Source organism: Echinops telfairi, unplaced genomic scaffold (assembly GCF_000313985.2).
Source record: "Echinops telfairi isolate 266 unplaced genomic scaffold, ASM31398v2 ScPeMD7_1713;HRSCAF=2227, whole genome shotgun sequence".
NCBI lineage: Eukaryota > Metazoa > Chordata > Mammalia > Afrosoricida > Tenrecidae > Echinops > Echinops telfairi.
Window position 1 is genome coordinate 17,587,036 of NW_022105611.1, and position 14,479 is coordinate 17,601,514.

At 58.4% G+C, this 14,479-nt stretch overlaps 1 protein-coding gene across 1 annotated transcript; it reads left to right on the forward strand.

The window, feature by feature from the left end:
* Nucleotides 1-179: 179 nt before the first annotated feature.
* Nucleotides 180-14,168, forward strand: WNT11 (Wnt family member 11). Its single transcript, XM_004708837.2, has 5 exons — nt 180-262; nt 7,142-7,377; nt 7,880-8,157; nt 10,718-11,010; nt 13,380-14,168. The coding sequence occupies exons 1-5, from the start codon at nt 180-182 to the stop codon at nt 13,552-13,554; spliced, it is 1,065 nt and encodes a 354-aa protein (XP_004708894.1). The 3' UTR covers nt 13,555-14,168.
* The last annotated feature ends 311 nt before the right edge of the window (nt 14,169-14,479 follow it).

Consider the following 14,479-nt stretch of genomic DNA (forward strand, 5'->3'; position numbering starts at 1 on the left):
GACCCCTCCTTTGTAATTTGAATAAAACGTCCCCCGCCCAGCCAGTCGCCTTAACCCTCCGCCTCCCCTCTCCCCGGCTGCAGGCGGCGTGAGCGCAGGAGGAGCAGGGTCTCCGGGCGCGGCTGGACTCCGCGCGGCTCCCCGAGGGTCCGGCGTCCCGGCGTGCCGGGCGCGCAGCGATGAGGGCGCGGCCGCTGGTCTGCGAGGCGCTGCTCCTCGCCCTGGCCCTGCAGACCGGCGTGTGCTATGGCATCAAGTGGCTGTAAGTAGGAGCTCTGCGTCTCCACGTCGGGCCCCGGGACGGGCGGCTGGGGCGGCGGAGTTAGGGGGACCCCTGGCCCAGGAACTGGCGAGCACGTCCAGGAGCCGGGGCTGAATTTGGCGTGGGGGTGGTAGGCAAGTCGTCCTTCCTAAGCCTCCCTTTCCTCCTCTGTGAAATGGGGATGGTCGCCCTAGCCCCCAGGGCGGTGGGGCTGGGGTGACAAACAGGAGGGAGCCAGGCTGTTGTGGAGCTGTAAACAGACCCTCTAGGGGTGCACAGCCCAGAGTGTTTGCGACCAGGTATTGTGCTTGCTCTGACCCCAGCAGGAGGTCCTCAGACACAGTCCTGACCCCTTCATTTGGGTGACCTTGGGGACGTCACGTTCCCTCCTCCTCCTCCGTCAAAGGAGGGTAGGATACACCCGTCAGATCAGATGAGGAGAGGCTCATGAAAGAACGTCATAAACGGGCATGTGCTGTGCACATGTGATGGGTCTGCCTGCAGATATAAATTATTAATGGAGGAATTGGTGGGAGAGCGCTCCCTTCGGCGCTGCAGGAGGGAGCGCCTGCCCCATTGGGGGTCGTGGCTGGTGCCTAGGGAGAGAGGAGTGGGGAGTAAATCCAGCCCCTTCCTGGAGGAAGGTTGGAGAGATAAGCCCAGGCCGTAAATAACTCTGAGCTGGGCAGAAGTGTCCAGGGGCCTTCGAAGAGACCAGAGCGGTGGTGGGGGTCCAGAGGAGGGGGAGACCACCTTGTGGGGGGCCTAGATTTCAGGCTCAGAGGAGACTTTCAAAGTGGAAGTAACTCTAGGCTGGGCCTAAGAAATTGCTTTAAGCTTGGCAGCCTGGACAGTGTCAGGAAGAGGGTACTGTGAGGTGTGGGGGTGGGGGTAGGGGTGGGGGCGGGCGGGGTGGGGTGGGGGCCGGAACTCCTGGAGCAATGGCCAGGACAGGGCAAGGTCTGGCACTTGGGGTGGGGGCAGGGAGCGGCACAGATAAACTGGAGGGAACACATGAGGGGGGACTGGAAGGGTCAGTGGACTGGGATTAATTGGAAGATGAGCTGGGTCAGGGCTGGGCAGCCAGCAAACAGTCTCAAGGTCATCAGTCCTGCTGGGGCTGAGTTATCGATTAATTGGGGATTCAAGAGGGGGACCCCGTCTTACAGTTTCTGGTTTGTCAGGAGAAAGCCTGGACTCTGTGGTCTCCCAGCCCTCGGCACCAGCTTTCCCCAACTCTCTGAGAAGCTTTGTGGGGAAGTTTAAGGCCTCCTCTCCCCTGCCACCGTTGTACAGATGAAAACCCCAAGGGAGGCTTGGGATTTTCTGAAGAACCCAGGGAATGTCAGGGCCAGAGAATCAGGTTTGGGTGGCACTGTCTGCTCCGGGGAGCACTGCTGTTACGGAGACTCTGAGAAGTGCGTGTGACTCCTTCCAGCTCCCCAAATTAGCATGTGTGGGAGAGGTCCTAGAGTAGATGACTGGCTAACCCCCACCCTCACACACCACTCCTCACGCTGCTCCAGAACTGGGGACAACTACAGAAGCCCCTGCCCTAAAGAGGCTCACAGCCTCTTGAGGGATGTCTGACATGTAAACACCACAAGTGAGACCCCAGAGTGGAAGTAGTTAACCTGTCCGAAAAGCATCAGCAAAGACTATGGGGAGAGGACTTTGGGCCTGGGGCTTTGAAGGATGAGTAGGAGTTGTGTAGACAGCAGTGAGCTGCAAAGCAGACATAACACCTGAAGAAATAACTTGAGTAAAAGTTGTAGCGTCCGGACAGTGTATTAGAGGAAATTTGGAGAGTCCAGGACCTTGTTGAGTGGTGAATGGCCAGAGGGAGGGGCCCTCAATAGACCTCCAGGTCAGGGGATGGAGGCCCAGAAAGAGGCTGTAGCTAAGTCCTAGGCCCCTGCACCCTCGCCCCTGCCTTTTAGGCAGCAAGGTGGGGTATGGAAAGCCCAAAGGGAGACAGGCAGGGAACAGGCAAAGGTCTAACTTGGAGCCTGGGCTTGGGGAGCAGGGTCTCCTCTGACTTCATGGCCATCCCAATCTGGGACCAGCTGAGGCAGAACCACACGGCTTCCCAGGGCCCCGGTGTCGGGGGCCCTTAAATCCCTCCCCAAGAAGGGTACGCCTCACCTGGAAGCTCCCCTTTGCCAGTAGAAGCGCAAATGGTCTGTCTCCCTGAGCAGTAGTGCGTGGGCTGAGACCACATGGGAGAGGAAGTGGGGGACAGACGGTCTGAGACCACATGGGAGAGGAAGTGGGGGACAGACGGTCGGTCGTCGGAGGCCTCCCTCGGGACAGCTCTGCTGTGGCTTCACTGGCACCAAGTGAACTGCTGATAGCACCCCCCACGGTGCTTTACAGCAAGATTCCTGAAAGGCCTGGCCTCCCTCACACTCCACGCCTGACAGTTGCACCTTCAAGCTAGAAATCTTTATACAGCTCACTCCTGATTCTAGGGAGAGAAAAGGCTGTGGAGGCCAGGCCTCAGAAGGAGGTGCTTCTAGGAAGGTGACCTTACCTGGGCCAGGTACCCTTGTACTGATGCTAATGACTTGTCCAGGGAACTGGCCCAGGAACAAAGGCTGGAGGACTCGGAGGAGCTGCAGTAAGACAGGCTGGAATGGCCGTGCCCCGCCAATGGGGGGTGGGGAGGTCGGGGTGATGTGAGAGGCTTCTTGGAGGAGGACCACCCAGGTGTGGAGATGGGCTGGGGGTCTCAGGAAGAGAGAGAGGGGTTGAGGATGATGGCTCACAATGGGTGGCTGCCCAAGCCAGTCCTCAAGCTGGTATGACCCTAATATGTCCTTGCCAGTGGAGGCTGCGCGTGGGTGGCGGGCATGAGACACGACAGATGGAGAAACTGAGGCACCGGGAGGGGCTGTGACTTGCCCAAAGCCACTGAGTGAGTGAGGGATCCAAGCAGAGTTGGAACCCAGGTCTCATGCCCCAGCCCCTAGCCAGTCCCGGGAGACCCCCAACCCTGGAATGAGAGACGTCCTTGGTGCCCCAGCCTCCCCCACAGACCCCTGGCACAGGCCTCGCCTGTGAACTCTCTCTCCCTCTGTTCTTCTTCTGTCCCTTCTTCACCCTCTCCCCCCTGCCCCCACCCCCAGATAAACCAAAATGTTTTCAATTAGGGGGTCTGCTGAAGTGAGGCAGGCCCGGCAAGATGTCCAGACGGGCAACTCCCCAGCTCAAATCCTTGATTACCTCCCCAAGGGGGGCTTAGTTAGAAACGGTCATTACCACTAATTACCAGATGACTGAGTGGCCCTCCTCCCAGTGGAATGCTGCTGCACAGTCTCCTGCAAGCACCCTGCTCCCTTGCTGGCTGCTGGTGGCTCAGTTCATGGCTGGGGCATCCCCACGCTGCCCCCCCAGCAAGTCCCTGGTTTCTGCACCCGCCTCTTCAGCCCACCAGGGGTCTCCCCAGTAACTTCCTGTTTGCCCTCTTTGCCCTGGGGAAGCCTGTCAGTCACACCAGTGTCTCTTGACAGCGATGGAGGAGCAGGGACTCCAGGAGGGCCCCCTAGCCGCTGAGAGCAGAGCCCTGCTCCAGTCCTTGCCGGGACAGGGGTGGGGTGGGGGGTAACCTCAGGGGAAGGTTGGAGGGTACTTTCCCAGTTCTTGGTGGGAGGAGGAACAGAGAGGAAAGTGGAGAAAGTAGCTCCTTTGTCTAAGTACCCCTGGGGGAGCTTGGTCCTGGGCATTTGGGGGCTGTTGTTTCATTAGCTGCATCTCAGAATCCTTTCCATTTGACAGCAGAGAAAATAGGCTGGGGGGTGGGAAGGGAAGGGGAGGGAAGGAGGTTGGGCAAGGGTGGGAGGCAGAGCAGGCTCAGGACAGACTAGGTGTTGATGACCCCAACCCAGTGCTCAACAGAGAGGGCGCCCAAAGGACAGGAGCAGCCAGCCCTTGAGCTCCAGGGGGAGGCCAGCTCTAGCCAGGCCTCAGGACCCACCTTTGTACAAAGGACATGTCATGATGTCCTCCAGGCCAGCACCTCTGGGCCTTTTGAGAGAGGCTGCAATTCCTGTTGGGTAGTTACTCTCGACTGTGTGTGTGTGTGTGTGTGTCTACAAGTACTGCTGGGTGGAGGTGCCAAACACTGCTATGGAGTCAGTACTGACTCAGCGGCCCCCTGTGGGTTTCTAAGACTGCAACTGTGGATGGGAGTAGAAAGCCCAGTCTTTCTCCCATGGACTTTCTGGTGGTCTGAATTGGCCACTATTTGGATCACAGCCCCACTTGTAACCACTACCCGACCTGGACTCCTTTTTGGGTGGACGAGCTGGGGCTGTTAAAAACCAAGAATCCCCCTGAGGTGGAGACTGCCTTTGTGTGGCCACTCTTCACCCACAGGAGGGTCCCGGACCCCAGTGTAGGCAGTCTCCGGTCCAAAAGCCAGCAAGCACAGGCAGAGTTGGGTTGGTGCTTTTCCCTGTGCTGGGTCCTGGGGCCACATGTCCCAGACCTGCCTCTTCGCATGGTCTAGGGAGGGGAGGCTGGGTCACGGCTCACCATGAGGGAAGGACCACTCAGGATGCCCACAATCGTCGCAGATGAGCAGGGTTGGGCAGTCCTCACTTCAGGCACCAGCCCCAGCCTGTTCCCTGCATCTCTGGGAAGGTTTCTATTTGGGTGGCTTTAGGGTAGGCAGGGCAGGGCAGAGAGCCAGAGGCAGAAGGAAGTAAATTAGCCTCGAGACTCAAAATGAACCCCACTGCCATTGAATCGATTTCGACTCGTGCTGAGCCAATGAGCAGAGTAGAGCTGCCTCTGTAGGTTTCTGAGAATGTAACTCTTTTCAGGAGCAGAAAACCTCATCTTTCTCCCGTGCAGCAGCTGGTGGGTTAGAATTGCTGGTTTTGTGGAATTAGCAGCCAAGGCATAACCAACCCACTATCCCACCAGGGGGGACCTTAGGCACCATTTAATAGAACCTGTACTATCACATTCAGCCCTGACAAGACCCTGACAGCACAGGGAATCCCCCATTTGTAGCCAATGCTCAGACGGGCAACCCTGTACCCAAGATTACACAGTGCCTAGAGGGCAAAGCTTGAGCTAGAACTCCACTATCTTCTGACTCCCTCTGGTCTGGTCCAGGATTTGCCTAGCACAGGGGCGGGGAAACCTACCTATGAATGTTCCAGGTGCTTTACATGTGTTCTCAAAGGCTCGCTGTAGCCTTCTGAAGTAGAGCTAAGCATCTCCCTGTCATAGGCGAGGACCCCGGGGCCCAATGGGGTTGGGATAACTGATCAAGATCACACAGCGTGAGCACTAAGCCCAAGCCCTTCCCTGGAATGCAAACTGGGACACGGCTTTGTACCTGGTCATGGGTCTCTCTCTCCAGCCCTTGGAGCAGGGGCTCGCTGAGGAAGGGGGGAGCTGCATCATGCTCCTTGCCAGATGAGCCTGGGAGAGCAGGTGCTTAGGAGAAACGGTCCACAGTGGATCAAGGCCACACACTCAGGCGGTGATTGCAGTCAAGGGAAAAGCTCTCTGCATTAGGAAGATGCTCCAGGCTTCGTGGGGGGTGAAGGCAGGGAGAGTCTGGCCTACCCTATCTCTGCAGTGCCTGTTCCGTAGCAGCCCTGGGCTGTCTCCTGCTGGGCTCCCCACCTCCCGGCTGTCAGCCCTGGACCTGGGTGAGGACAGCTGTCACCACACAGGAGTGTCACTCGGTCCTTGTGGCTGCAGATTAGTCTCCTCTCGACCCACCCTGTTCCCCAAAGGATCTTTGCTGGATTGCCCTGGGCATCCCTGATGCTAAGGATGGGGGGCTGAGGGTGAGTGCATGTGGAGTCCTTTCAGGGCTGTGGGTCCCCGTAACTCGTACTGCCCAATGAGGCTGTTTCTCAGACAAGCCCTGGAGGAAGATAGTCCTAGAATGGAGCCCCGATCCGAGCAGAGCCCAAGTCTGGGAAGCCTTTGGGTTCCATATCATCACCAGGGACCATAAAAAACACCCCAACCTCCACCAGCCATGCCTGAAGAGGGAGTGAGGTTGGCTTTCTTCAAAGGCTCATCATTTGTACTCCTCTCCAAGGGGGGATATGTCCATGCTGTTCCCCAGGGAAGCCTCTTGTTTTAATATCGCACCGGAGCCTCTTATGGGGAATACAGCTTACAGGTATAGGCGCTGAGGCCCAGAGACAGGCAGTGGTTTTCTAAGATCACACAGAAAGTTATTGGCAGAGTCTATCCAATCACAACATTGATAACTATTAGGATGTATATAGGACTTTATGACCTAAGAAGTGGGTTCAGCAGTAAAATGAAAATACATGGGTCTAATAGTTCAGTGAAACAGCCATGAGGTCTTTTAGCTCAAGCTTCGGCGCCTAGTAAGTAAAGAGCATGTATGCGGATGATTACAACAGTCCCGCATTGAACACGGTGCCCGGCACACAGTAGGTGTGGAATGAATGACGTTTGTGATTCCAACTCGAGCTGCGTGACCATCGAGGGGAGGGGTGAGTTGTCTGTGCACTTTACAAGTATTAACTGTGAGCACCAACTCAGCTCAACCCACTGCCGGCCAGTCGATCCCTTTGGTCGCATAGTGGGCGGCTGACCATAAGGTCGCTGGTTCAAACCCACCAGAGGAGCAGGAGAAAGACGAGAAACCCGCAGGGGCCATTCTACCATCACCTATAGGGTTAGTGATCAGCATGGGAGAGTGCTCAAGTCGCAGGGGAAGCCGAGACACTGCCCACGCTGACGCTTTGCCTTCTGGGGGTTCCTGGCTGTCTCCTGGTGGAGTCCCCCAGCCCCTCAAACCACTCTGGAGAAGGCTGGGAGCAGTAGGGTTGGGGGAGGCAACACCAGCTCTCATGGCCCTCTGTCTGTCCTCAGGGCGCTGTCCAAGACGCCCGCGGCCCTGGCGCTGAACCAGACGCAGCACTGCAAACAGCTGGAGGGCCTGGTGTCCGCACAGGTGCAGCTGTGCCGCAGCAACCTGGAGCTCATGCACACCATCGTGCACGCTGCCCGGGAGGTCGTGAAGGCCTGCCGCAGGGCCTTCGCTGACATGCGCTGGAACTGTTCCTCCATCGAGCTCGCCCCCAACTACCTGCTAGACCTGGAGAGAGGTACAGGAGTGCACACTGGCTGGGATGGGGAAAGACTGGACGGATGGATGGATGGATGAATGGATGGATGGAGGGATGGATTGATGACGAATTGATAGAATGCAGGTATTCATTATGAATAATGAATGAATAGACTTGTGGATGAATATGCATGTAACGTGGCCCTACACAGTGCAGGAGCAGGGCGGGGCAGGGGCGGGCAGGAGTGCCACACTGTGGGTGTGAGACCGTGCCCGGGAGAATGGGAGCCATGTGAGAGAGGCTGCTGGCTTGTGGGAGTGAGTGTGAGTTGGTGAGTGTGCTTGTTGTGGGAGACTGTGTGTGTGTGTGTGTGTGTGTGTGTGTGGCAGGGCATGGCTCTATTGCTGTTCTTTGCATGATATGGTCACAGCCCCTGCCCAGTGCCCACCCTGACTCCATACTTAGCCCCACACAGGCCAGGGCAGAGGCAGGGGGGATCCGAGGTGGGGGGCACGGTGAGCCTGAACCCCCTGCCCCACAGGGACCCGGGAGTCGGCCTTCGTGTATGCACTGTCGGCCGCCGCCATCAGCCACGCCATCGCCCGGGCCTGCACCTCTGGCGACCTGCCCGGCTGCTCCTGCGGCCCTGTCCCAGGTGAGCCACCCGGGCCCGGGAACCGCTGGGGAGGATGTGCGGACAACCTCAGCTACGGGCTCCTCATGGGGGCCAAGTTTTCCGATGCTCCTATGAAGGTGAAAAAAACAGGATCCCAAGCCAATAAACTGATGCGTCTACACAACAGTGAAGTGGGGAGACAGGTAACCACCCACCCCCCCTCGGCCAGACCAGGGCCACCCAGTGTGCACTGATGGAGGGGGCGGGGGGACGGGCCCCAGATGGACAGATTGACCCCTGTCCCAGCTGCTCCCCGCCTCCCTCAGCTCCTGGGTGGGTGGGGGAGGGACGCACAACGTTGGCAGAGCAGAAGCAGCTGAAGCTCTGAGTTCTGCCCCCGACTCTGGCTCTAACTTGCTGTGTGATGCTGGACGAGCCACTCCCTCTCTGGCCTCAGCTGTAAGTGGTGGGATGATGGGATGCTCCCCTGAGCCCCTCTACTGGGACCCTTGGGCTCTTCTTTGGGAGCTCTGCGCCAGGGGCAGGTGTAGAGGAGGTGTGGAGAGGACTGGGGGGCCACAGCGTCTTAAATAAGGAGTTGTCTCCTGGGGTTTCTCAGGGGCTTCTCCCCAGCCTCCAGCCCACCCAGCGTCAAAAGCAGTGTCTCCCAACATCAACCATCATTCATCCCTCACCTCATCGCACGAAAGCCCGGAGGAGAATGAGGGCCTAAGTGAATCACTGGGTCTTTTAAGCGCTTGAAAATGCAAACAAAACCAGGCACCTAATTACTGTCCCTTCCAGTGGCCCACAGATTGGCCTGGATGGCAGGTGGGAGTGGGGGTGGGGTATCACTACCAGCAGCTTGGGCTGCCCGGCTAGTGTGGCATTCACTCACCCGTCCTTGCAGCCCTGCAGCCCTGCTCTGCCATGTCACAGAGGCATAAGGCGTGTCACAAGGAGCCTGTCCACTCGGCCTAGGTCACACAGACAAGATGGAGCCCGGGTCTGTGGGACCCCAGGCCCTGAGACCTCCATGCCCTCACCTCCTCCTCCCACTGGCCTCCCTCATGGGAGGGTCCTAGCATGTCCAGGCCAGCCAGCCTTGGCAGTTGGGGAACCTGAGGCTAAGTCATACTGTGGGCCTGTAACAAACCTGCCTGAGGACCCAGAACCTCTGCCCCCACCCCCACCCCCATCGGCTCTGGCACCTGCACCCAGAGCTGGGGGACTCAGAAGAACCCCTTCTGCAGCCCAAGAACCAGCCCCACAGCCTCCCTCTCAGTGCAGTTCACAGAGCGCCCTCAGCATCCGGGACCACCCATCAACAACATGGGTGCAGCCCCCCTCCCTCCAGCTGCAGGGCCTGTATGGTGGGCCTCAGGAAGCCCCCACTTCCCATCTTCTGCTGAGGCTGAGCAGAGTTGACCTGTCCTTTGACTCAAAGCCCCTCCCTGTTCCAGGAGGGTGGGCAGCCTCTGCTGCCAAGCTGTGCCCAGCACATGCCAGGTTTTACACCCAGGTGGGCTCCCTCAGTCCCCTCTTCCTGGCACTGTGGGGGCTCACACCCTGGCCGCATCCCCTCTCTCTGTGCCTCAGTTTCCTCACCTCTTGGATGCGGGGGGTGGACACAAATGACCTGGGAGTGTTGCAGCTCCTCACACAAGCCAGCCGAACAGAGGCCCGAAGCCCCCCAGCCTCCTCTCGGCGGCCCTGTGTGAGGGAGTCCAACACCCCCTGGGGTTTCCTTCTGCAGCTGTGACTCTCCAGGGGGCGGGCAGCCTCAACTTTCACCCACACGTAGCCGCTGTGTCCCCAGGACAGGGAAAAGGAGGCGTTAAAAGGCAGAATTGGAAAAACCTTTGAAGGCATCGAGCCCTGTGCTCCTTGGGTACAGGTGGGGAAACTGAGGCCCTAGAAGCCAGTGGGCAGAGTCACTTCCAAACCAGAGCCTCACCAAGCCTGATCCAAGCCTCCTCTTGCTCCACCCCAATTACTATTTAAACAGATTATTTTAAAACAAAAACCAAAAAACGAATGCCAGTTTCACTTTCGTCGTTCACACAAGCCCTTCCTGTGTCTTCTCCTTTAACCCACACAACAGCTCTGCACGGTAGGGAGGCTGGGCCCATTTTGCACGTAAGAAAACAGAGGCACCAGTGCTGAAGCGGCTTGTTAGGGGTCACCGGCAGGAGGAGAGGCAAGCCGGCCAGGTGCCCTCACCCCAGGCACTCACTTCTACCCACTCTCCCCCTGCCCCTCTCCCCAGCCCCGCCCCCAAACAGGTGTTTAATAAGCCCCATTCCTGTTGGAGAAAACATGGAGCAGTTAACGCTCTGGCCTGGGTTCCAGTCCCAGCTCTGTGAGTCTCTAGCTGTGCGGCCTTGGGCACGTGGCTGAGCCTCTCTGAGCCCATTTCCTCTTTGTGGAATGGGGGGACTAATGACCCCTCCCTGGGAAGACGGACCCGTTACATGCTTGGTGCTGTCACGTGGCAGAGCATCATCACTCGGGAGATAGTAGGGTGGCACCTGCCACCCCTGCACATGCCAGTGTCTTCTGCCCGCCTCTCTCAGCTGCCCCCGGGTTGGAGGAGGAACAGTAGGCCCACACCACTGCGCAGCCTTAGAGTCAACAGGCTCAGTCACTTGAGGCCAAGAGGGGGTGGTGAGCCCCGAGGGCACCCAGCTACCAGGGCCAGGGTCCCGGGCGGGCCAGGGTGGAGCTCTGGCTGCCCAGCCCGACGCCCTACCCTGTCTGCAGGCTCTCCGTGCCTCCCTGGAAGTGAAGTGTAAGTGCCACGGGGTGTCTGGTTCCTGCTCCATCCGCACCTGCTGGAAGGGGCTGCAGGAGCTGCGGGATGTGGCCTCTGACCTCAAGACCCGCTACCTGTCGGCCACCAAGGTAGTGCACCGACCCATGGGCACCCGCAAGCACCTGGTGCCCAAAGACCTGGATATCCGGCCTGTGAAGGACTGGGAGCTGGTCTACCTGCAGAGCTCGCCCGACTTCTGCATGAAGAATGAGAAGGTGGGCTCCCACGGCACCCAGGACAGGTAAGATCGTGTGCGCAGCCGGCCTCCACTGGCGTTTGGGGTACGGTACAGACCCCTGCCCGTCTGAGGGAGGTGGGCCCCTGACGGGGGAAACGGAGAGGGGAAGAAGCCGTGACTCATCTGGAGCTGGAAATGAATGAGCATTCGTCGAAGGGTGCTGGATGCAGAGACCCATCGAGGCAGCAGGGGCTGGAGTCAGGGCAGGCTTTCCCAGAAGAGGGGGTTTTGAGGTGGGTGGGCTGTGGAGTCCAGAGAAGGGTTCACCTGCTCACACGGAGGGTAAAGACATGCCAGGCTGAGGGGCTGGGGCATGTAGTGGCCCCACACTGGGCACCAGGTGCCCTCAGGCCTCATGGACAAGAGCATACGCGAGACCCTGGGACTCCTCTAGGGCAGGGACATCTTCCCAATGGCCTGTGGACTCAGCATTTCCCAGGCCACGTCCTGACCCTCACCCGGCTGTCCCACGGACCGCTGCTGGCTGCCACGGCTCCCCAGTCAGTGTCTAAAAGACATCTCAGTTTTCAAAGATACAATTTAGGGAGCATCTGGAGCTGCTAACATTTTCTGAAATGTTAGTCTGCCCTCCTGCTTCCTCTCCTCAAGAATCCCCCAGGGGCTCCCTGCTGCCTGCAGGTCCTGGTTTGCCCACCAGCCACCCCTGCCCACCAGCTGAGCCCTGTGCCCACCTCCTGCAGGCCCTGCCCTGTCATACTGTCCTTTCCTTCTGCCAGGCTCAGCTGCAGATCACTGCCTCCTGAAGAGTCCTTGATCTGTCTTGGGGTCTGCCTTGGGCTTTTACCCTTGCCAGGGGCGGCCTCTTTCCCTCTGGGGAACCCCCTTCCCATCTCCTCTCCCCTGCAGTGATGTGATGGAGAGGGCGTCCTAGCCCCCAGGGTGAGTGTGCCAGTGCTGCTGGGTGGGCCTGGAGTGGCAGCGGCTTCCAGTCTATGGGGCCCACAAAGCCTGGCCAGCGGGGACCCTCTGCGCAGGACTCCTGATGCTGGCCCCAACAGAGCGCATGCTCAGTGAGCAAATGAAGGCTGGAGAAACGTCCTACAACCCTCTCGCTGGACCAATGAGGACAAGGGGAGGTGGGGCCAGTGCCAGCTCGAGGCCCCCGGAAGTCTGCACCTTGCTCACACCCTGTTCCTCAGAGGCACAACCTTTGAGCAGAGTCAGTTGGGCTGGCTGGCATTCTCCCCAGGGGGGTCTCCTGCAGACCCCAGGGCCCCGATAGATGCCAATTCATCATGGGGCAGCCCCTCGAGGGAGCCCATGAGCCCCGAAGGGCCAGGGCTGGATTTCCCAGAGAGGAGTCTGCAGGAGGCTAGCTAGCCCTGCGCTGCTATAATACACAGAGTTCTGCTTTCAGATACACCTGGGACGTCCTCTCTGGCGATTCACATAACCTGTGCCAGGCCCAGAGGACCCCATGGGAAGGCTCTAGCTAAGTCAGTGTTTCCCAAAGGTGTTTGCCTGTGGGACTCTTTTATTAAGGGCCCCCTAATAGCATTCCACAATGTGAGCGTTCTGCAGGGTTGAAAGAATATTGAACCAGAGCAAGGGTGTCTGAGAACGTGTTTGGCACATAGTTGGTGCCCAGCCAGCATTTGCTTCCTCCGTAGCCCACAGCCCTGTCTCCAGGAGAAGGAGGGCTGATCTTGGGCTCGCTCCTCACAGCCAGGGCTCAGAGGAGGCTCCGGCTCCCATCTGGAGGCCAGATTGAGGGATCGGGTGGGCCTGAGTGAAGATGGAGCCAGGTCAGACTTGTGAGGCAGCCAGGGTGGGGGCCTGGAACCCAGGGGGCTGGGACAGCACTCTGAGTACCCAGAGCAAACAGAGGGTCTTCCTGGATCCAGTGAGAGGGCTGTGTATGAGTATGTTGTCAGCTCAGACCCTGATGTGGCAGCTCCCCTCATCGGAGGCTGTTTCACCTCCAGAGGGTGGGGACCATACATACATACCCCTCATAGGATCAGTGGATAATATATAGTCACAGGTGCCCAGAATCGCCAGGGTTAGTCACACCTCCCCAGCAGCCCCCGCTGTTAGAAAGAAAGATGAGCAGTTAGAACCCTCCAGCAGTGAGTGACTTGCTTCCAGAAAGCCTGCACTAAGAAAACTCTGTCTCGGGGGGTGGGGGTGGGGTGGGGGGGAGGGGGAGTGGCCACACATTGAAATTGACTTGAGGGCCCCCAATGACACCACCCTGAGAGCAGCTGATTATCGAAGATGCCCAAAAGATCCAGGTGTAAAGGTAGACCCTTCCCAGGGAACCTGAGTCTAGGCCCCTGGCCGTTGGATGAGCAGGTTGAGCGAAGCCAGGCTCACCATCGCCCCGCCTGCCCCCACCCCCACCCTCGCAGGCAGTGCAACAAGACTTCCAACGGCAGTGACAGCTGCGACCTCATGTGCTGTGGGCGTGGCTACAACCCCTACACGGACCGCGTGGTCGAGCGGTGCCACTGCAAGTACCACTGGTGCTGCTACGTCACCTGTCGCAAGTGCGAGCGCACCGTGGAGCGTTATGTCTGCAAGTGAGGCTGAGCTCGGAAGCCCCACCCCGGGGGGCCCTGGAGAGACTCACGTGGGCTTCACTTCTCACCCGCCCGCCCCGGGCACAGGCTGCACTCTGCCTGCACTTGGAAGCCACCAGGAAAAGAAGGCTTGGCCACCAAGGCCGGAGGGTTGGGACATCAAAGGAAACGAACAAGATTAAAAATAACTAAGCTGGCAGCAGAGGCCCGAGGGCAGGAGTGCCCACACAGCTGCCCTCCAGGCTGGTTTAAGAAGCCAGGGGCATTCGCTTGGTGAGACTGGAATGGACTTGACCTTTTGCTTCTCGTGAAGGAGCCCGCCTATCCTGGGAATGGTCTGCAGGCCTACAGCTGCTGGGGCCCCCACCCTAGCTTCTGGCTCACCCCAGCCCCCCACCACATGGAACCACTAGCTTGGGTTGTAAATTTTTTTTTTCCTTCCTCTGGGATGTGGGAATTACAGAAATATTTATAAAACATAGCTTTTTCTTTGGGGTGGCTTTGCCTCAATTCCTCTTTATATATTATATATAAATATATAAGAATATATATATATATGATGATCTATATTTCAAACAAGCTTTTTAAACAGCTGTAAGAAATAAATGCTGAAAGAACCCTTGGCCAGCCTGGCAGTTTCTGGCTCTTTAAGTGACCTCGGCAGACCCCAGGCGGGCTGAGGGGAGGACGCTCCGGTTACGGCCTGGCGGTCTCCTCTTGATGTGTCTGCCAGCCCCCACCCTGGGCTTCCTGCAAGATCTCTTGGTCGAGGGCGAGGACAGACGTCTTGAAACATAAGCCCAGCTGGCCGCTTCTTTGCTCCTCAGGGAGACACACACACACACACACACACACACACACACACACGTGCGCGCACATGCATGCACGCAGAGTCTGGTCATGCCATTCAGACTTGCATGGCAAAGACG

Bases quoted from the DNA above. Each gene is read 5' to 3' on its own strand.
- WNT11 (XM_004708837.2), top strand. From the start codon at position 180: ATGAGGGCGCGGCCGCTGGTCTGCGAGGCGCTGCTCCTCGCCCTGGCC. The intron at 263-7,141 runs GTAAGTAGGAGC...GTCTGTCCTCAG, and splicing joins TGCTATGGCATCAAGTGGCT to GGCGCTGTCCAAGACGCCCG. The intron at 8,158-10,717 runs GTAACCACCCAC...CCCTGTCTGCAG, and splicing joins ACAGTGAAGTGGGGAGACAG to GCTCTCCGTGCCTCCCTGGA.